General features: G+C 37.9%; 1 protein-coding gene across 1 annotated transcript in view; it reads left to right on the forward strand.

Annotated features, from left to right (window-relative positions):
* The window catches only part of LOC113235976 (GATOR complex protein NPRL2-like), a 119956-nt gene that overhangs the window by 32943 nt on the left and 62638 nt on the right, over window positions 1-24375 (forward strand). The window contains exon 5 of the mRNA XM_026471899.1: window positions 18217-18317. Within this exon, the coding sequence (XP_026327684.1) occupies window positions 18217-18317 (101 nt within the window). The remainder of the gene's footprint in view (window positions 1-18216; window positions 18318-24375) is intronic.

Consider the following 24375-nt stretch of genomic DNA (forward strand, 5'->3'; position numbering starts at 1 on the left):
TAAAATAAAATGGTGAAACTACAAGTACATGAAACCTATCAACTTATCTCTCAGGGTGACAGGCGCAGTGGCAGTGCCCTTCACATCTTTGCGATTTAAAGCTCTGTGTTGGCACTGCAACTGCTATGGACAGGCGTGTCGCTTAACATCAGCGCACGACTTGTTCGCCCCCCACTTAGTATCATAAAAAAATATTACTTTTATAAAAATAACTGACCTGGAAATTTATCTTTCTTCGTTTTGCGTTGTGCCTTTTTTTACGTAGGAATTAGGTACATCTATGTGTCATGTTTTGTTCAAATTGATTAACGGAAAGTGGGTGAAATTCAATAAAATGGATTCTTTATCAAATTACTCACCCTTAGGGGTGGAATATTTATATGGGACCACTAGTGAGGTGTCCTACAACAAAAGACCTTTTCCAACAAAAGAAAAGAATAATCAAAATCGGTTCACGAATGGCGGAGTAATCGCGTAACACACGCAAAAAATACAGACGAATTGAGAACTTCCATCTTTTTTCAAGTCGGTTAAAAATAGAGCGAACTGACTACATGGGAACGCGCCCTTATAGTAGCAATAGAACCGAGTAGTTGAGTAATGTGGGCATTACTGCCTTCCGGCTTAGAAGGGTATGGGTGCTGTGGGGTGAAATTACAGGCACATGGGACTTGTCAACTTATGTCTCAGGGTGATGGGCGCAGTGGTAGTGCCCATCAGACCTTTGCAATTTAAAGCTCTGAGTAGCTTACCATCACGCGCACGAATTGATCTCGCGCTTTCGTGCAAGTCGCGTCCAATCGTGCTAGCTCTACTGATCACGCGTCATAGGCTCAACTCACACTGGGGCAGAGTCGAAGCGTCACGACGCGTCAAGTTTTTCGCCTGTAGCATATTCATCTCTATTTTCTCGTCTGATGCTGACTACACTGTGACCCGGGCGCACTAATGCGAGAGTCGTAGCGCATCCACCCGCGTCGCCAGGCGTTGTGGTTGAAAAACAGGACGCAACGTTTCGACTCTGCGTCAGTGTGTGTTGAGCCATAGAGTGACTGTGTAAAGGGGGCTATTGTCGTACCATGTGTTTGTGTCAGTGACGTATCCAAACTTGTCAAAAGTCAATCTCAAGTTATTCCACTGAATGTTTGTATCAGCTGACAAAACTAACATCTGTTAGGTAACTTTATGCATTGTAATAAAACAACATACAAATTTGCCATATGAATCCGGGGTATTAGGTAGAAGAAGAAACTATAACATAGCGTTGGTACCAAAAATAAAAACTACTGCGGCTAGTAGACAGACAAGTACAGGGCCTCATATCTATATAATAGTTTGAACAGAGAACTGGATCTGTACAAGAAAATACTTCGTGAATGCAAGTTAGCAATTACAAAATGGCTCGAAACTAAGTCGTATGAGGAGATTGAGCAATTATTATTACAAGTTTGAAATATGTAAATAAATAAACACGTAAAGATAAAATTTATACTATACAGTATATACATAATATATATAATGTAAATAAATTATATAAATATACACAAATCGAAATTTAATTTACATATATGTTTATATAAACTTATAATACAACTGTTATTTTAGTAACTTCTTATATATGAGACAAGCAATTCAAATGATACTATTTAACATGATATGACAATGTATAATTGTGGATGTTGTACGTCTATCGGATGGATGACACAGATGTACACATACAGATACAAATATACACATACTTGCACTCACACATACTAACAATTAGGTTAATCTATTTTTAGTCTGGAAAGTTAAAAATTACTGTAATTAGTGAAACTTGTATTAGTTGTAACACCAGTTATAGTTTATATTAAGGTAGTCTGTTTCATCATCTTAAAATTTTATAAGAGCAAGAGTACTATTTATTAATATTATAGAAGAGCGATGTCCCTAACAAGCCTAAATGGAAACATCCGCCGTTGTACTATACCCTTTAAAATGATCGAATAAAACTTTTTATTTATTTATTTTAATTTTTAGTATAATCTCAAAATAAGGTCATGAGCCAAATCGTTTTCCAAAGATTTTTCTTCGTGTTTATTTAGTTTTCTCACTCTTTGTCACTTTTAGTTAAGAATTAAAGAATCAAAGCTATGAATCAGCATGGATAATTATCATTGTAATTACGATATTTATTTTATTGATTATCACGTTTTTATTACCATGATATTTTGTGAAAATACTCCACTAGTTGGTGTTATTTATGATACAAAGATCGACCAAAAACACAAAAAAATCCCTTCAATCCTTTTGGATTTGAACCACCTGTTTGCCAGACCGGGGTTAACCGCTCTAACGGAACGAACCAGCAGAACTCACGAATTTCTCTATGTGCTTGTTGCCAATCTTTGGTTTTTGATTTAAATGTTTTTTTTTTGCCGCGCCATCTGTGAGAAACATATATGATAATTATCAAAGAACATAAATATCTACGTTTTCATCTCTTCGGTAATTTTATATTTCCGTCGACGAATACAATAGATAATCGTACATTGATCACAGTGCAATACTAGAACAACGGTCGTATTATCTCCCGCTATAAATAAATTATACGGATACAAGCACAAAACATCTATTAATATTAACACGGGTTTTTCACATTCTTAGAATATAACGCTGAATTTGTGTTGTTGGATGGATGTGAGTTTTCTCTCTGGGACTTTTCCTACTAAAACAAATAATGTTTAGTTCGCACGATTTCGTGTAATGGCGCAAGCACGTCAGTGCCTCTACCAAGAGTAAGAGTGTTTGTGCACTCCTTCCAATCTGTGTTAGGGGGTCGATTCAGAACCTTACGATAACTCAGTAGTCGACCGAGTCGATTTAATATCGTAGGATTTCTTTTCATTTTTATTCACAACACCCTTCGATTCGTCAAACTGTCGTATTGGTAACCTAACGGAATCGAACGTCACACCCGTACGACTACTCGAGCTTCTCGACCGGCAAAGGCTACATACGTCATTCAAAACACAGTTATCGAATGAAAGTTACCGAAAGCCTTAGTGTTTACAAAGCATGAATGTGATATGGAAATCTCTTATTATCTTAAATAAAGTCTGGATTTTGTTAAATTTTATTAATTTCTTTTAATATAATTTAAATACTAAGGCATTCCTATATTTTAGGCATTTAAAGTCTTAAAAATGTATATAAAAGACTTTTTATTTTTCATATAATCTATTTCATCTATTAACTCCGTAAACGCTGTTGGATAACGATATCGTGGGGTCTACTCTCGATTTCCGTTCGACATCCGTCCGAAACAATTACTGTCAAATAAGTAATATTCGACAAAATTAAAAGACAAGTATTCAGTGTGAAGCTTCATTCGCATCACGCGTCTTTTTATTTGGTCAAGTATTACTTATTTGGTAGTAATTATTTCGGACGGATGTCGGACCCCCGTATCCGAATCCGAGTCGAACGTTCTGAATCGGAGTCTAGTTCCGAATCCGAGAAATAATAATCCAAAGTAGTCATAGTACTGTTTATATGAGAAATTGCGCACTAATCCGAATTCCGTCTTCCGAAGTCGAGAATACCTTCAATTTGTATCAGTGGTTCATTACATTCGCGGACTGAAGTAACTACGGTATTATTTGTATTAACGCTTTCACACTGCTTCCAATCAGAGTCCGATGAAGGGAAACTACAAGTATCGATGCATAAAATGAAATTAAAACTGGACACGCCTATTCATTAACAACTGTAAATAAAAATTTCTTGCTATCTTGTTTAAGTTGTTCGTAATTATTATAAAGTGTTTCCCTCAAAAGTCAGTTCAACAGGAGATGGTGTACCTTTTACTCACGAACTTTTTATTTCTTTTGCGTCTTCGTATGTACTAACAATGCCAAAAAATGAACAACTTGAAAGAACAAACGGTGATATTCGTATTTTCTAGGATTCGTATCGGACTTAGTGCACAAGCGACTAGCGAGTTTTCTAGATCTGTATATTACCGGATTCGGAATGTATACGAATCGGAAACAGAGCGCAAACGCTCTAAGGGCCAACGTAAACGACGTACGGGAAAGCAGAGGGCATTAAATTTATTAATGTATATATTGTACTACTTTTACTGAAATAAGGTATAAATTTCAATACTTTGAGACCGACCTCGGAGTATTCCAGCGCTTTTCTTTCTGTGGTTTCGACTGAATCCACCGGCATGCGTCATACTCCACCGGTAGGCGCCGTAATCCACCGGTGTGTGGATTCTGCTTGCATATGCCGGAAAATTTTCTTCGACTGCATAGTTGCTAATGGAATGGAATCAAATTGCACCGACCGGTAGCATGTCGGTGGATGTCACGGCATTCCAGCGGATTCTGCGGTATGCTAGCGGACGCTTGCGGTGTCGTAATAGATATCCCTCATCAGAGGTTTAAAGATTGTACGAATGAAAATAATCGATAACTTATGATTATTTATTTATACGAACACAAAGATTTTTGCTGCATAGAAAAGGTTTCAAAAATCTCTCACTAGAGCTCACTAATGGCGACCTGTACAAAGATCTATAACAAAAACACATAGGAGAATTTCGACAGCTCAGTAACTTGACCTGTGGCTCATTAGGTAAGAGCAATACTACGGTGCAGCAAGTCCCATCGGGTCGAATATTTTTTTCTGTGTGTTCAATCTTTGTATTAACAATAACCATAACAAAACTAGTGGAGCTTTTTTACAACAAATATCAATAATACAAGTAGTCGATAACTTTTTTATGCTTATAACATTGACTTACAATTATATGGTCGTCGGGTCCGCGCTAAAAAGTGTCCGAACTTATAGGGCGTTAAAATCGTATAAAGAGCGTTATTCACGCTTTAGTCTTCGTTTGTTTCTTCTGACAGCGAAGCAAGCAAAATTAGACAGTACTGCGATGACATTACAATTTAAATTCAACGTTTTAGCTTTTTCATATTCCTTTACAAGTCACTACGTTTAAATAGGTTGACTTGGGACATTTTTTTCGTGGTTTTTGTATTAGACCCGTCGTCCATTTATTTGTAAGTCAATGGCTTATATAGTTTGTTTCATATGGTTCGTATTATTTTTATGACTTTCATGTGATAAAAGCACTTTTAATATGGTTACATGTAGCTTTGTTGTACCAAGGGTACGATAATGAGGGATTTCTGTTGTTCTGCCAACCTCAGATGGCTTTGGTTGATCCCGCATAACAGTGGAAGTGTTGAATCTATCACTTTGGAAAAAATATATAGTAAAATTGAGTATATACACTGATTACTACATGGTTTGAAAACATGGTTCCTAAAAATCTTCACAATAGAAAAAAAACAAACTTACCTCGAAATATTACAAGAAAACCGCTGTATTCAACGGGTACTTTATATACACCAATGATTTTTCTTATACCAACTGAACTAATAGAATACGTATAGCATACGATATACATTTTTCAAAAAGTTTTAATTTCGTTTGTAAAAAAAAATAGTTCTGAAATAAAGCCAGTGTCCCTACCGCTAGACCCAAGCAAAATTAACCGTATTAGTACGGGAAAATTTTTAATTCGAGCTGAGTATCAATTCTTACTTAAGCTCGGTCAACTTTCCTACGAACCGTGAAACATATTTAAATCGAGCTCGTTCAACACGATATGATTTACATAATTGCTTTAAAGGGCACAGTTATTGCTTCATTGTGATATTGATGCAAGTTTCGACGAAAACATTCGTCCGTATACAGGGTGTAACCGCAAGGTGTAGTCATATTAAAGGAGCCAAACCTATACTTGATCTAGACCCTCTGTGCAAAATATCAAATAAAAATAAGTGACTTTTAATGTTGATATAACTTTAATTATGTTTGTATAAATAGTGATTGTCCGAAACAACCACTGCGTCACAACTCTATTGCTAGTTACGTTACTACGACTTCACAAATTCATTAATGAAACCTGGGCGGCCGCAAGCGGGGCGAAAGAACAGCTGACTACAATTGAAATGCCACTGTAAAAACATGATTTGAATATGTTGATAACACGTTAATATTAAGTAACAAAATCTTTAAATACCTAGAAAAATCGAATTATTTCTAACAATATTATTTTATACCATACCTAGGTACGTACTTATTTACATACAATTTAAAGGATATTTATTTACTTATTAAGCCCGTAGTTACGCACGCCTTCATCGTATACACATTCTACATAATTTTGTATTAATACATTTATTTACGACAATTTTACAATAGTGGATACTTTTTTAATTGGTACTTACCTACTGTGCAATTCATACACGTTTTAATGAATTTCCTACGAATTGTAATTCACTGTTGTACAATGTACGAAATATTGACTTGTTTACGATAATTTTGAATAATAAGTACAATCACTACACGCACTGCTGGCACATTTCACACATTTACAGGTAAGGTTCAAAATGCCGACCTCCATGCAATATGCATATTTCCGTGCGTCGGTACAGAGACTGCTCTACTCTTTGAAGCATCTGCCGAGTGATTTGACTAAACGCCATTTCGATCCGCTGCCTCATTTCTTCTGCGCTTTCACAGGACTCCGCATAAACAATATTTTTATATGACCCCACAAAAAAAATCGAGCGGTGTCAAGTCTGGGGACCACGCTGGCCAGGGTACAGGACCTCCCCGCCCAATCCACTGCGGGAGACGGTCGTTCAGATGGGAACGTACATTTCGAGCAAAATGTGCGGGTGCTCCATCGTGCTAGAAAGTCATCCCGTGTTCCATCACGAGTCTCACGTATTGTGTCACTGGCAAGGGCCATCAGAACGTCACCCAAGTCTTCTGTTAGGAATCTTAAATAATTGGCCCCATTCAGACTTGCCGGCAAAAACACTGGACCGATGACGGCACAACCTATTATACCAGCCCACACGTTAATCCGCCACTGGTGTTGAAAATTTGATTCCCTTGATACGCGGGGATTCAAATGAGTCCAAAAATGTTCATTATGCATATTGATAATGCACGCACGCGTAAATGACGCCTCGTCTGTCCACAGTACCGACGAAGCGAAGTCGGGAGACCTCCCAACCTGGTCGCGGTACCAGCGGCAAAATGCCAAACGTAGATCATAGTCCGCTTGTAACAGCTCCTGCGTTCTTTGAAAATGGTATGGGTGCTGGCCATCATCCCGTAGCACACGCCACACACTCATATGGTTCACACCACCAAAGGCTGCCGCAGCACGACGAGTACTTGTCTTTGGATTGCCGAGAAAATGTTCCAAAACATCTGCCTCGAATTCTGGGTCTCGTGAACTCGGCCGGCCTTCAGAACTGGAACCACGGAACGATCCACTATTATGAAGTCTCATAACCATCTTCCTGAAGCATTCCACAGCAGGAAATGGTCGACGTCGATTTTCTGGGACGCCATCAATAAACTTTGCCCAATAAATTTGGCGAGGCTGGCGCAAGCTCCAATCGGCTGCGCCTACGCACAACATCATCTCTTAGTAATCACTATTGCTTAAGCGTGACATAGTTTAAATAAACACAAAAACAAGACACAAACAAAACGATGACACCTATTTAGTCCTCACAACGCAAACGGCAATTACAGACTGTTACAAAAAATTAAAAAATAGCACCTCTGCCTCAGCGGCGGCACATCAAAGGACGCCGACTGAAACGCAAATTTTGGAATATAGGGTAACGTTTTCATAATGTACCTACAGGGTGAAATTAAAATTATTACCATCCTTTTGAAATAAGACCCTTCTCCTGATACAAATTACATCATTACATACACATTAAACGAATACCTATATCCTACGTCTACGACCTTCAACGTTGCACTGCATACGCCTTTGTTTGTAAACAAGCTCTGACCATCACCCGTACCACTTCCACATAATGCAAGAACTGACTGAGTGATTACGGATATACTGCACTAAGGAGGCAGTCACCCATCGGAAACTCACGACGTCCGAAACGAAAGCCTAACACACTAACCACTACACCATAGAGGCAGTCGACTATAGGAATCAAATCCACGACCTCCGAAACGAAAGCCTAACACTCTAACCACTACACCATGGAGGCAGTCGACTATAGGAATCAAATCCACGACCTCCGAAAACAAAGCCTAACACTAACCACTACACCATGGAGGCAGTCGACTATGGGAATCAAATCCACAACCGCCGAAACGAAAGCCTAACACTCTAACCACTACACCATAGAGGCAGTCGACTATGGGAATCAAATCCACGACTTCCGAAAAGAAAGCCTAACGCTCTAACCACTAGACTATGGAGGCAGTCGACTATGGGAATCAAATCTACGACATCCGCAAAGAAAACCTAACACTCTAACAACTACCCCATAGAGCCAGTCAACTATGAGAATCGAATCCACGACCTCCGAAACGAGTCTAACATTAACCACTAATCCACATCACCATGTATAAAATCAAATGCTGGCGGCGAAAATCAAAGGTGATATTTTTGCCGCCAAAGTTGCCGCCAAAGGCTTGCGACTTCGCTACGATTACGTATCGCGTACGCAAGGCGACTAATCTTGATACTTTGTTTATTTAGGTAAGATTTTTTATGGTTTTACACTATTGCTAATTTAAACTATTCTAAAATATTTCTTTAGATGAGTAGATATTATTAGGAAGTAAGAACCTTAATAGGTTCAACGGATATTAATTATTTCAATTTCACCATGTAATAAACCCATACCCAGAAAGTTGTCGTGTGTAGATAAGTCAAATTAAGCGTAAGCCTGTTGTTAGAAACGTGCGCTCAGCAATAGACGTATGTAAGTTAGTAAAGTACTATTTTTTGCACAAGGTTTAGTCCACTGCACTTGCATAGTCAGTACTGGTTGGAAACTTGACATTCTCGCATCTTTGAAGATTTCGGCAATTATCTCCGAAATCCAAGTTTTCTCACGATATTTTCATTTCCAAGCAAGTGATGAAAATTTATTTTATTTTTATTTTTTATTTTTTATTTATGGCACAATGTACAGACATCAGATACAGAAAGTGAGGAAAATAAAAACACTTAAAAATTAATACAACAGGCATATCTGTGCCCAATTATTACTGTGCTCAACATTCATTTTAAAACATTTAGATATACTTAAACAGACACTAAATCAATCATAAAAAAAAAATTAAATTAAATTAAAATTACAATAATTAATTCGTGGTCAACGATCAAAACTAATTTCTTGACGTTTACCGACCTTCAGGTTGCACCTTTACGATGAAAGTGTCCCAATACAAAATTTCAACTTTTTGGGAATAAAAAAGAAAATAAGATTTCAAGTTTTTTCATATTTTCATATTATTTTATTTATTACCTACTCTTGAAGTACTAAAGGTGATGGCCTTATTAGTCTTTGAAAATAATGAGGAAAAATGGAACTTTACAACTGAAAATTGTTTCTGATCATTTTAATGTTCAACAATTTAAAAACATAATTTACAAAAACTAGTCGCCAATAGGTCTTTTTTTTAACGATTTTTTGTTATCATTTAACGTATTAAAAATTAAGTCTTTTTAATGTTCATCAGCTAAGCAAGATGTCATAACCCTTGATATTGTTTTGTGGTCCCTGTTTCACAATTAAAAAAGAAGAAAGTCCACGAAACAAAAAAGTAAGTCACTTTAAAAAGTAAGTTACTAAAAAATATTTTTTTTTAAATATTAAACGACGGGTCGAACAAGTCGTGTACCCGGTGGAAAGCGTCACGCCTGTCCATAACAGTAGCACTGCCGCTCGAAGGCTACTGCTACGGCGTCCATCTCTCTGAGACATAGTTGACAAGTCCCATGTGCCTGTAATTTCACCAGTACCCTTACCCTTCAAAACTGTAACACGGTAATGTGGCAGTACTACCCTGGACGAACTCACAAGGAGCTCTACTGCTACTAGTGATTTTTGAATATGATTTTCGGAACGAAAATGGCTCAAATGCTAATCCGTCAGTGGCAGCGTGTTGTCTTTGCAAATGCAGATTCAACAATAAATGCGGCGTTAATATTTCGACGCGGGAGTAGAATTTTTAAACTGAAAGAACAAAATGAAAGGGACCTTTATGAATCAGTGCTATTCGAGCTTTAATTGCACAATTTCATCTTCACCACAGTGTGACTAATGTAACAAAATATTTTTTTAAGATGGTTTTACGGTATAAACTCATTTTTTAATTTTTTGATTTGGGTCGCTTTCATTGTAAGGGTGCGAAGTATTAGTCGGATAATTGCGTCATATTGCGTCATGCGTTAGAAGAAACATACCGACGCCGCCATGCGTTAGAACAGTACCGACGGATAGAAAGAGACAAATTTCATTCATTAAAATACAATAGATGAATGCGTATGGTAAAAAGAAACAGAGATAACTTTAAATATGTGTTTTTTAGAGGACATTAGTTTTATTAATGGATATTAAATGGAAATTTGTGTATTTTGTATGTTTGAAGATATGAAGTTAACGAAACCATATTACGTTATTATGTACTAAGTTTTAAATAATAGTTTTATTATGAACTAGTGTATTTTGGCAAAGTAATCGATAATATTTATTTTTCATTAAATGTTCACACGCGTATTACATGAATAAAATAATAATAAATTTAGTAAATTATAACATAGTAATAAGAATATGGCATTAAGTACTTTATCATTTACAATAACATGCCTGAATTTCACAATTTTTTCAAGTTACGTAATTTGGTTGTATTATGATACTCAATAGAGATGTGATGTGACTATTTATTTTCGTTAAATGACATCAGCTGATCGAAACTGTTCATGGCGAAATTTCCATAAATAACGTAGTTTGTACTAAAACAACTTTGCTAAATAGTTTCATACCATTAACTGAATCCGACCTTCAAATATGACTACACCTTGCTGTTACACCCTGTATAAATATGACTCGGAATCACTGACTATGTTTTTCTCTCAGCTAGTTCTCTTTGACCACATTTTCAACATCATCATCGTTTAACACGTCATACTGCTGTTACGGATTTGCTCCCAGGCGAAGGTTTAGGCCATACTGGCCCAATGAGGATCGGGACCTTCACACATTTTCCGAGAGTTGTGACCCTTCTTCGACGTGCAGGCTTCATCACAATGGATTACATTTCCCCTCATTAGATTATGATTTGGTAACAATGGGACCACCTTGAAAATACACCCTTTCAACCAAAAAAAGAATTTTCAAAATCGGTCCACAATTGACGGAGAAATAGGTAAATACACTGTCTCCCGGCCCGGGGAATTGAACCTGCGACCTATATCAGCAATACCTATACTATGTTTATTCCGATTTCTAGTCATAAGTTAAACAGAGAACAGTTATTTCGGCAAAATAAATTATCAAAAATTCCTACATATCTTTTCTTACATAAACCGTTGTAAATTTCCTACTTATCAGTATCAGACGGTCTGTCTGCAGTATATCTTATCTATTATTTTGCTTCTGTGTCAAAAATACACTTTTTTTGTAACGTACAGCTATTACGTACTAGTTACAGAGGAGTGAAACCTCCTGATACAAGTATTTTCATATTATTATTTAAAAGAAGGTATGCTTTGCATGTAATTTTGTTACAATATGTAATATGTAGTTTTGTTGCAATATTTGAAACTTTCATTACTTTATTGTCATTATTTGACAATTACATCAACGTATTCTTTCGTATTTCGGCCACATGATGCGCAGAGACGATGAAAATTTGAAAAATCTGATTGTAGTTAGAAACACGGAAGGAAGGCGAGTACGAGGCTGTGCACCAACGAGATGGATCGACCAAGTGAAAGACTTATCTTCCTCCAAATTTTCAGAAGTAAGCGAAGTTGTCCACGATCCTCAGACATGAGGGAACGAGTAAAGATGCCAGTTACCTGTGGCTCTACTCTCGGAGCACGAAATCTCTACTTGCGGTCATTTTCCCACTACGGATGACAATACATAACATTGGCAGTGCCACTCAGAGTTTTGAATCACAAAGATACGACGTCCGTCACCTTGAGACATAAGGTGACAAGTCCCTTACCCTTCAAAACCGAAAAGCAGTAATGCTCACATTATTGTTTAGCGGCAGAAATAGGTAAGGTGACAGTACTTTTCTAGACGAACTCTTTCTCAAGGAGCTTTAGATGTAAAAATCTTGTTTTTCAAATTATATATTTTTAAATATATTTGAATTTACATCTTAGAAACGTATTTTCATATAAAATATATCCATTCAAAAGGATTCATATATACAAATATACACAAATTGCAATCATCAATATTGAAGACATTATTAAAGGGAATCAACTCCTTTTGGAAATTAGTCTTCCTTGAATTGTGACTCTGATTAAGCAATCAAAGGCTCTATAATTGGCTTTACTGCAGAAGATTCATTTTCCTGTTTATCCCCCATGCTTTGAAGTTACTTTAAAGGTCTCGTGGAACGCGTGGGCAGGCTTCCAACGTTATTGACTTCGATTCACAATTTAGACGATTTAGAAATCGAAAATAATTTCAGGTGTTGATTTCCTGTATAGTTAATTTGGCTAATCTCACTCTAGAACGCTAAGAATTTCTGAATCTACTTACGCAAGACCCAATTATTACTGAGAGGAAGTTTTCTTTGAACAAACGCAAAGAAAAATTCGGATTCATCACCTAGTTCGCCACTATACGGAAGTTGACACAGGAGATAATAAAAATCGGTTCTCACTACTCAAAGTAAAATAAATAAAATTGAATCTTCATGCGTGAGCAGCCACCCTTAGACGTGAATGATTTACTTCGAATTTAAATGGGACCACATCTGAGGTACCCTCTTTCCAACTCCAAAAAAAGAATCATCAAAATCAGCTCAAAAATCACGGAGTTATCGCGTAACATACATACAAAAAAAACATACAATCGAATTGAGAACCTCCGCCGTTTTTTGAAGTCGGTTAATTAATAATAAGAAATTTAACCATAAGCATATTTATAATAAAAAGGTTAACAGTTCACAGTTTCGGAAATGTGCATCTTTTTAGTTAATGAAAAGGATGGAGCATCAGCACTACATGCTGCTTTTTTGGTTCCACCTTCATACATGGACATCCGCTGCTGACAAAATTATCACAAGAATTATACATTTTAAATTTGTGGGACATGCTTAAAATGAATTTATTATTTTAATAGTACCTACATTGTGCAATAAGGACGGAAATAAGAAATTACTAACGAGGGTTTTTTAGAAGCCCGAAACCAAAGACTGAAGGCTTTGATAACTCTAGTTTTGTATTTTTTACCGTCAGTGATACGTACAATGTGAAAAACATATTTGCGAATACAATATAAATTAATATGGTGCACAACACAACAATTATGGACTTGGCAAATAGCGGGTTTTGTTATTACTTATATAATATAACCCGAACTAAAATGTTGTAAAAGGTAAACACGCATACAGTGTTTATGGATTCTAAAAAAAAATAATTAACAGCTCATTTTACACACGAATGTCAGTTCACTACAACACGTCAGTCCCATATCTTTCTAATTAAGTTTTGATTATAGTGACCTTCCCTTTCAACCTCTTGGTTATGCGGGAAGGGCATTCAATTCACCTCCTAGCTTGACCCCAGATCAGCCCATGGACAGAGTTGTCACAGACCGTTGTCACGGACTTCATCCCGTTCTCAAGAGGCTAGTGCCGGATATGTCGTGGTCGCAGTGTCATGTGACAATGTCAGGACATAGCTACAAAGTTAAAGGGCGTGTCCCGCGCGTCTCCTCGCGTTAGCCCTCGTGCGAGACTGACGCCCCGGCCACACAATACCGCAGCAGACGAACATGTCCGTCTTTGGAGCTACCACAAGTAGCGAGTCCATACCCAAAGTCCGAGTCGACCAGAGACGCCCATGAAGGCGTATCACTGGAGGGCTCGGCTCGAACGCCCTTCGTACTCTGGTCTACTCCAATCGCGTGTTTTTTGCAGTGTGACGAATTGCTGTTTGTGGAAAATTAGTCTTAAAGTGTTTACAATGTTAACCAATGGATCTTGACTGTCTTAATAAATATTTTATATTATTATTAAAACCCAAATTATGCGTATTACTTCCTTAAAATTTAGGTAGTTATACTCAATCTATTCCAATTTGTGTTTGTGTGTTTATTACCTACATAAGGCCTACTGATAGTGATCTCAACAAGCCTAAAACAAGTCCAATGATAATAACAAGTGTGGAATGCACATTGCACTGCACACAAAGCTACACGTGGTTACAAATGGTTATTCAGGACTCAATTGCACTGTAAACAACGCTAGAAGCATTAAACTGTCTTGTACGGTTTTATGACGTACTCAATGACTTTATAATTAGTTGTTTACGCTTTTAACACGTGGAAATCGTTCTCTCGATGACTATGTTGTGATGTTTATTTATTATTATAGGTATTTATAGAGTTAACACGCGTAAAGGTGGCTTCGTTACTAATAACTAATGGACTTATTTTAACTCTTCAAAGCCTACTGGCAATCGTTTTATACGAGCAGCCTGTGGTTCAATTATATTAAAAGATCACTTAGTGCCCTACGGGTCGCAGTTTCGAGTTCAGTCGGCCCGAAAGATTTTTTCTTTGTATTAAATAATAAATTAAGTTTTCATAATTGTACTGTGACGGTAATGTAAGACTACTAATTTCTTTAGACTTCTTTCCCAAAGACACTCAAGGCCCAAATTGTAAATCGCCCTAACCGCACGCAGAACAAAGATTCTTTTAATACCGACGACATTACCCCGATGCAAAAGCCGTATGTTTAAAAGTATACACACACAACACACACACACACATACACACACACACACACACACACACACACACACTCACACACACACACACACACACACACACACACACGCACAGACGCACAGACGCACAGACGCACAGACGCACAGACGCACAGACGCACAGACGCACAGACGCACAGACGCACAGACGCACAGACGCATAGACGCACAGACGCACAGACGCACTGACGCACTGACGCACTGACGCACAGACGCACACACACATCGTCGTCTCTGGCTGCGACCCGACGCTACTGCAAAGCGAGCAGAGGGCGTGGGATTCGAGAGGGGAGGGCACGGAGCGAAATACGTGCGGACAGCGATAAATAAAACGTGACGACCATAGGAGCTGCGACAATCTGTCGTCACGTTTTTATCGTGACTTTTTTATCGTCTGACGTTCTAGCTGTTCCCACTGTGACGACAGTTTGTCGTTGTAACGATAAAAAATCGTGAACTACAGTTAATCGTGTCGTGCTATATGTGAACAACTTCATTTAAATATACAAGTCAGGACACTGTAAACAACATGACAGTCTGTCGTCACGACATAGTGGGAACGCGCCCTTATAGTAGCAATAGAACCGAGTAGTTGAGTAATGTGGGCATTACTGCCTTCCGGTTTAGAAGGGTATGGGTGCTGTGGGGTGAAATTAGAGGTACATGGGACTTGGCAACTTATGTCTCAGGGTGACAGGCGCAGTGGCAGCGCCCATAAGATCTTTGAGATTTAAAGCTCGAGTGGCACTTCAACTGTTATGGACAGGCGTGTAGCTTACTATTAGGCGCACGACTCGTTCGTCCCGTCACTTGATACTATAAAAAAAAATCTATTCCCGTGTGTAAGGAATCAAATTTTGTATTGGTCTAAATTCTGTTCCCACCTGTTTGTATGTAATTTCGTTATTCCGGCACTTATTTGCCGGTTAATTTATCAACAAAATGTTCACCTACTTAAATAGCTAATATTAAAATCCTTCAAGACCAGTTTACGTCTAATTTGCACCTAGATAACACTCATTCCTAGATTGAACCTACTTAACACTCTAAATTGTGTCAATTAAAGCAAAATGTTAAAACCCTTTCTCAGTATGAAATTGATATTAGCAAACACCACCATCATACGATCCGCGTAAGTCTGACGTAATGCGCGTGGGCAGTCAATTAGCGCCACTTAAGGCAGTCACCACTCTTATCGACACGGAGTCGCATTGAGCCGGTCAAGATAAGTATTATTTTTAACAGACTTCAAAAAAAGGAGGGGAGGTTCTCAATTAGACTGTATATTCGACGACGATATATATATATATTCTTTTTTGTTTGTATGTTACGCTATAACTCCGGTATTTGTGAACCGATTTTCATAATTCCTTTTTTGTTGAAAAGAGGGTGCCTCCATAGTGGTCCCATTTAATTTTGAAGAAAATCATTCACTTCTAAGGGTGGCTGTTCACGCATGAAGATTCAATTTTTATAAACAGCGCCAAAATTTTATTATAAGGAGCAATTATTATAATGGTTGATTTTGCTATTCTCCAATTCAAGGCGTTTTTCTCTCTCAATATACTTTGAGAAGTGAAAACCGACTTTTGTTATCTCCTGTGTCAAGTCCCGTATAGTGGCGAACTAGGGGATGACTCCGGGTTTGCGCACTTTCCGTTAACAAATTTCAATAAAACTTGGTAAGTATATGTAATTCCAGGTCGGTTTTTTTAGTACTGTGTACTGAGATTACCATGCAATAAGACTGAAAAAGATATGCGTTTCGCTTAGGTTCGGCCGACGGCGGCGCAACTCGAAACAGACTGGTAACGAGTCTGTTTTGCTGAGAAGATTTCGGCCGAGCGGTTGAGTCGACGGTCAATCGGCTTACGAGCCTATACTACCTCAGCTCAAATTCATGTTTTTCTCATACGGTTCAATTTGCTTTGCTCAAGCATCAGGGACACTGGCTTTATCTCAGGATATATTTTTTTAAAACGAATATAAAGCCATTTGATTTGATGTGAAGAAGCATTTGGCCAGACCGGCAAAATGATAGTGACGGAGTGAAGATATTTGTGTTTTCCATCCGTTACTCTCATCTCTGGACTGTATTCGCACTTTCCATCAGGCGCGGTGCAGTCATTTTGCCGAGTCACAATAAAAAAAATAAAAAAAAAATTTGAGTAATGTATACCGTATAGGATATCTATTCTATTTAGTTCACTTGATATATATATAAAAAATATTGGTGTATGTAATACAGTGGTTTTCTTGTAAAATTTCGAGGTAAGTTTGTGTTATTTTATCAATCGTGATTATTTTTAGGAATCGTGTTTTCACACAGTATAGTAATCAGTGTATATCCTCAATTATCTATATTGTTTTGACGATAGTTACTATCATTTGTAGGCGTTGAATATCGTGGTTAAAATCAAACAAATTTGTTTTTACTTGTACGCCTAACTTAAATTCTACAGTGTCGATCGTCAATAAATACATTGTCAATCGTCTGTTGCTTACAAATTTACTCGATCACAAGTGTCGATTGCCAAAAAGTCGAGCAAATCAGTAGGCACCTTTAATGCGACAGGTGTTGTAAAACATACTCGGCTCAAAGCGGTTCGTGTGGATAAGTGTGACGATTCCCTAAGGCGGTAGGTGTGTTGCAGACTTGTCATGCAATTTTTTGCACATGTTTTCTACTACGCCTTTAAATACGGTATGAGCAATCCTTGAATTTTATTTATAATATAGGAAATGAAACTATTTTTCCGGATTTAAATCGCGTATATTTGTTTTTTCAAACAAACCGACGTTTCGGGCCCTTTACAGGTCCCATGGTCACGGTTGACTGTTGACGGTTTATTTATAATAATATAAAAATCCCTAATACACAGTATACAGAACTAAAAGAGGAAATAACCCGAATTTAGCATCTGAAGTACGTAATCGTCGGAGATAGCTGCACCAAATCAAATTTCACAGGAGATGGATTTAACATTATTACTTTGTCATTTCAATGGCTACGACTTCTATTTTTGCACAGAAAGCATTAATTTATGTGGTCTACGGACTGATAACAACAGATTCCCGTAAATCATGCTAATTTGGTTGACATTTACGCGGATTTGACTAGGTTAAATTACCGAAATGGAGACTCATAATCAAATGCTAGTTGCAATATTGTAATTACGCGTGACCGCGGGTATAGCCCCGACGTAATGACAGTGCCAATAGTAATTTTGACAACAGGCGTTATTCCCAAACAGCTACATCAGTCATTGCATTACCTGAACCTACCACCAAACATATAATCATCTCTTACAGAAAGCAGCCATTCTCACGTCGCCTTGTTCTCACAGCCCCACGTCATATGCACTTTGTTTTGGCCCGTGCTTATTGGTAATCCGGAGAAATTCGAGTTATATGTCCCAGAGAACCACTCAAAATACCTTGCCTCAAGGTAAGGAATTTCCTGTACTAGAACAACAGAATTCACTCAGAGAATACTCCAATACCCAGACTAGAACCAATTTTTAAAAGTTCATTTCCAAATTGTTTCTACCGGGAATCGAACCCGGAACCTCCTCATTCATGCAACTGTGAACTGTATTCAAGCCGATGTGACTGTATATAACCTTGGTTGCTACAACGTCATTCGTGACCGAGAACAATGTTTTGATGTTATATTCAAAACAAACCTACCAAGTGCGAGTCGAGGGCACCCACTTCGGGCTCTTTACGAGACCTTATCAGTTCAATTTAAAAAATGTATTTGTTTCGTGGAATATAAACAAAACCTTCTAAAAAGGTATTAAATATAAGAATCGTGATGTTTGAGTCAGCCGTGACCATAGTATCTGTACTTACTTTCTTCGCTGGTTTAGCGAAGTGGATTTTGGCCCGACACCGATATACACCATCTTTCAATTTTGCACCAATTACGATCTTTCGGGCACATTCAACTCCTTGAGCGCTATAACTTTATCCGTCCAGCGATATCTCGGATGGACCACTGGACGATGACCCTTGAGTTACACCAAATGCGCCCTTTTGGCAGTTCAAGAGGATCGAGCTGCCATGGGACCTGTAAAGAACACGAAAAGTTGTTTTGTTTAAAATACATATACGCGATGTGGATTCGAAAAAATAGTTTCATGTCCGATATGTAGTAATCACGAAAACTTTAAAACTCGAAATATTAAATAGTTTCGAGAAAAGCAGTCCTAACATAAAGAAGTATAACGAAATCTCTATTTTGAACTATAATGTATTGAAATATATACCACTCAAATAACATCAACATGTTTTGGATAATAAAAAGTCACTCGTGATAGTATTAAATGCGTAGCAACCAAAAAATCTGTGAGTAGCAAAACTATGGCGCCATGCGCACACGCACACTGTCTCGTCTCAAGGCCGTACGCAACGGTTGTTGATTTGTTTACACTAATCTTGGGTTCCATTTCAGCCAATAATTTTAGGTGGGTTTATTTTTAAACTGTCACTAGACATCGGAATAGGCAGGATATGTTGTTATCTCTGGGTTGAAACCTGAAGTGATTACAAATGCAAGGCAAAAAGGATCAAAACAGAATGGTTATATTTTTAACCGACTTGAATAAAGAAGCAACTTCCCAAATCGATTGTGTAATAAACACATGCTTGGCCACAATCTCACCTGATATTAAGCGACGATGTGACCAACGATGGGGACGCGTTTGCCTAAAAAATACCTATTCACTCTAGCCTTGAATAGCCCCAAAGTGTACTTAGTAAGGAAACACAGATCAGAAAGGAGTACAGGGTCAAGAGCACGTCAAGCTTGACATTTAAAATTTAAATCCAGCTGTATGCCGCTTACAATAAGAACGGTCAACAAGGTACAAGGTGTCAAGCTTGATTTGCTCTTGACAGTACGCATCTGAAAGGAGGAAGCAAAGCGCCTAAGCTATCAACGACATCAGTATCGAGTCTAGTCAACCGAAGGAGGAACGGTGAGGGTGGAACTAAATTGAAAAGTTCCTGCTCACAAACAAAGTTATGTTTTTACGTTACACGATTACTTTTTTAAATAATAAATAAATAAATAACGCACACGCTCAACATAGCCCCGCACTAGGGAAACCCTGTGTCGCGGGTGCCATGGACACACACATAGACAACCACAAATTACACCCAAACTCACGAGAGAAATAAATGTAGGCCATACAAACATTTCTCCCGGCCCAGGAATCGAACCTGGGACCTCTGCGTGGCAGGCATTGTAACCGTTCGGCCACAGAGGCAGTTAAAATTAATAAAAAATTACTCCGAGATTTGTGAAGCGATTTCGATGATTGTTTTTTATTGGAAAAAAGTCAGTAGTCCCATTCAAATTTGAAGAGAATATTCCACCTCCAAGGCTGGCAAATTCGGGGATGAATCCGGTTTATTGATTTTCACCCACTTTCCGTTAACCGATTTCAATAAAACTTGGCAAATAGACGTAATTCCACAAACTTTTGAGGTTAGTTTTTTTTTTAATTATAGGGACATGTACTGACGTAACGTTTCAGCCCTCCGCGTGTGCGCAGTCATCGTCAGTCGCGCGCCCGGTCCGAACGATTTCAGCAATATTCTTCGCCATAACTAGTTCCGAGAAATCCTGTGTAAATAGCGTAATTCTTTTGTAACTTATATTATTCGACTGAGAACAATAAAAGTGTGACAACTAAATTATAACGAAGTTTTGACTTTGACTGGAATTCCCGTAATGTTAAATTCTTGTGGTTACATAGGCTAACCCCCAAAATATTTCTCTCTAACGGCGAAGGAATCATAGTGATGAAATGATGAAACTTGCACGTTGAAAAATGTTCATAATTTTTAAAAAATGTGTGGAGTTAATGACCTATGCCATAGTATATAAGTGATATTTTTAACACGGAGCGAAGGTGCGTGTGTCCCGCTCTGTGCAATTCGAATGCATCGCGAGATATCGCGAATTTGTGCGTCCGTACATGGAGCGCAGCGAACGTGCACACATATTTACTGTATTGTTAACAATTTGTGATTTTTAATTTACCAAATAACAAAATAGTTTTCTAAACTTGTTCCCGTCTGTTTTCTACGTTGTGTTGCTATTGTTGTTATTCCATACACTTGAAATCGTCATTTTTTAAGCTACTACTACTCGTTGACTACCCTGACCTCCCTGAAAAGAACGAGCAAGAAACTCTAGGGATTGCTCTTTTCAAATAAACTTAAATGCTTGTAGTCTTTGACCTACAATGGCTATAGTATACGTTTTGAAACATATTTGTGTGGATTCTAGACTCACGTTGTCTTTCCATACATGTTTATCTAACACGTAGTCTACAGTTTTTATAATATGACTTTTGAAGTCATACTACTCTCGATATTCGTCCGACATCTGTCCGAAACAATTACTGTCAAATAAGTAATATTCGACAAAATTAAAAGACAAGTATCAAGAATGAAGCTTCATTCGCATCACGCGTCTTTTCATTTGGTCAAGTATTGCTTTTTTGGCAGTAATTGTTTCGGACGGATGTAAGACGGAGGTCGAGAGTAGACCTCCAGATACGAAACGGACGTAGTGTGCAAAGTAAGAACAGCTCAAAGTGTAAGCTTGGTGTGTATTGAGACTTTACATATCTATTATATCGATGCCTTACTAACTCGTACCTTAAAAAGTGTGATTATTCGGATGGCGAAACTTTCTATTTATTTTAAATTTCTTATAAGGGTGTACTTTAAGAATAGGTAATCGTCATCGAGGTAATCGGCCTCCAAAATTTCTATATACAATCCACTTTTTTTCCGTTTCAGTAACTTTGTGCTGTAAGGTACGAGTTTAAGAAAGTAAGGCGACGATATATATATAAATGGTTTATATGTTATATTGTAGAACGTTGTCAATATTATTTCCTGTGTGGTAAAATAGACGTAGCACAATACTATTTTGTACAGTATTGCGGAAACAACCTAATATAATTACGTCACTTCAAATATTAACATTACATCTAATTTCTTAAGGTACACTTTAGATTGTTTGGTTATAACAGTTAGGACATTCTGATACCGACATGTATATTGTATTATAATATGTTCTTATACACATTTTCGAATAAAATATTGGATAATCAAAAACCTCGACAACCTCGATGATTTGCACTGTGGACACTGCATGAGGGGTACCATTCCCGGTAGAACTACTAAATTGGGTTTGATCTGAGTGTTCTGGATATTTCCCCGGAGTGAATTCCATTGCTCTATACTCAGTACAATGAATTTTCTAGATTTAGACCAGGTAATTAGAGTGGTAATTATTATTATTATTATATAAAATGGAACAAAAAGAACTCATACCGTGGTAAGAAACCTGTACCTGTTTTAGTCAACCCGTAACCATGAAAACTGCCTCCGTGGCCGACCGGTTACCATGCCGGACTGCCACACAGAGGTCCCAGGTTCGATTCCCGGGCCGGGAGAAATATTTGTATGGCTTACATTATCTCGTGAGTTTGGGTGTAACTTGTGGTTGTCTATGTATGTATGTGTCCATGGCACCCGCGACACAGGGTTTCCCTATTGCGGGGTTATGTTGAGTGTGTGCGTTATTATTATTATGAAGCGTGTAACCGTTCCAAAATATCGGGAATACAAAAAGAACCCATACTATGTTGAGAAACCTGTAATAAGTGCGATCATTTAGTGAATAACCACGAAAACGTCAAAACCTATATCAATGTTTGTTGACAAACAAAATACATTGGGATTTTCTCCATCTTTATTTACAGTGTTATTTGTTTGTGCTCCTGATTCAACACGTTTGTCAGAACCCGGATAATTACTTGCGAAAAAAATGTTTTCACGTGGCGAATCTACAATCAATAAACATCCGTAAACATATATACAATTGTTATAATATTTTCCCCGTTATGTTTCCCTACGATTATTTTAAAATTTCAATTTATATTGTTTATTTTATTGAGTATCGTGATGTTTTTACTTCCATATTTTTATTTTTTTATTTTTTATTGATTTTTTTTCACGCTCATTTTTTTTTAACTCTCTATTAGTTTGTTGTTGTGTGTAAAATAAGAAGTCCCAGTGAATCGAGCGTAGGCAGAGATGTGCAACCGCCCGGATTTTACCCCGGTGCTTAGTTAACGCCAAGATTTTCATCGTGTTAAAACCCATTATCGCCCGAAATCGAGGGCAAAAACTTTCACAACTAAATATTTGTAAATCGAGTTTTTTTCACATGTAATGATATTAATACAAAGTTTTTGCTTGCTCACATATTTCGCCTTCCTGTTGAATCGGTTCGCTTGAAAATCGAGATTTGAGATAAATCTATACAAAACGTAAATCATAATGTTCATCTTTAGTAGTAAGTGATGTCCACAGGATTTCAAGGTGGGCGTTGTATGGAGTTGCCTCTTTTTCGTCCAACAAAGATTTTTACATCGATATTTCTAAATAATAACATCGCGCACACGCTCATAGCCCCGCACTAGGGACGCATGATGGAAACCCTGTATCGCGGGTGCCATGGGCACACACGTAGATAACCACAAATTGCACCCAGACTCACGAAAATAAATGTAGGTCATACAAGTAATTCTTTCGGCTCGGGAATCGAACCCGGGACCTCTGCGTGGCAGTCCAGCATCTAACCGCACGGCCAGGGCAGTTAAGTAATAAATAAGGCATAACAGCGAATTCCGTATTCGCCTTTTTCGCCCACGATTTTGGACAGAAATAGGTTAAAACCTTGCGGGCGGGTTGATTGTTTTTTAATCCATAGCCCATCTCTGAACGTACGTGTATAAAATTTTAAAGCAGGCGATTGTACAATAGATTATTTAATTAATGATTCCATTCATAGACTCTGATACCATGACCATATTTCACGAACACTACCAAAAATACGTTTCATTTAAATTTTAAATTACGGTTACGGCTAGTAGAGACGTAAACAATATTTTTTACTATCTTACTGACCTACTTATACCATACATGTATCATAAACAGTTTTGGGTGTACAAAGCCACAGGTTGAATGTAAGGCACAAATTGCAGCCAAAACACTGAGTATCCTTAACAAGGTTACGCGATATTTCACGCCTGAACAGCTCTTAACTTTATACAAAGCGCAAGTCCGACCTTGCATGGAGTACTGCAGTCACCTGTGGGATGGCTCAGCGAACTTTCAACTTGAGGCTCTTGATTCGATTGAGCGCAGAGCCAGAAGAGTCATTGGCGACGTTAAGCTCGAATCTAAAGTTCACAGTTTCAGTCTGTCGGTTTTTTACAGAATATAGAATATATTTCGGTGAGTGTGCCCATGAGCTCCATCAGCTCATCCCGCCCGCCCCCTTTTACCATCGGACATCCAGGCGTACGGCGGGATATCATCCTTACTTGGTCGATATTCCCTTCAGGCGTACTAAGCGCTTTTCATCATCTTTTATTATGCGCACAGCCCAGGAATGGAATTCCCTGCCTGCG

This window comes from Hyposmocoma kahamanoa, unplaced genomic scaffold (assembly GCF_003589595.1).
Source record: "Hyposmocoma kahamanoa isolate Upper Pololo Valley unplaced genomic scaffold, ASM358959v1 88, whole genome shotgun sequence".
NCBI classification, from domain to species: domain Eukaryota; kingdom Metazoa; phylum Arthropoda; class Insecta; order Lepidoptera; family Cosmopterigidae; genus Hyposmocoma; species Hyposmocoma kahamanoa.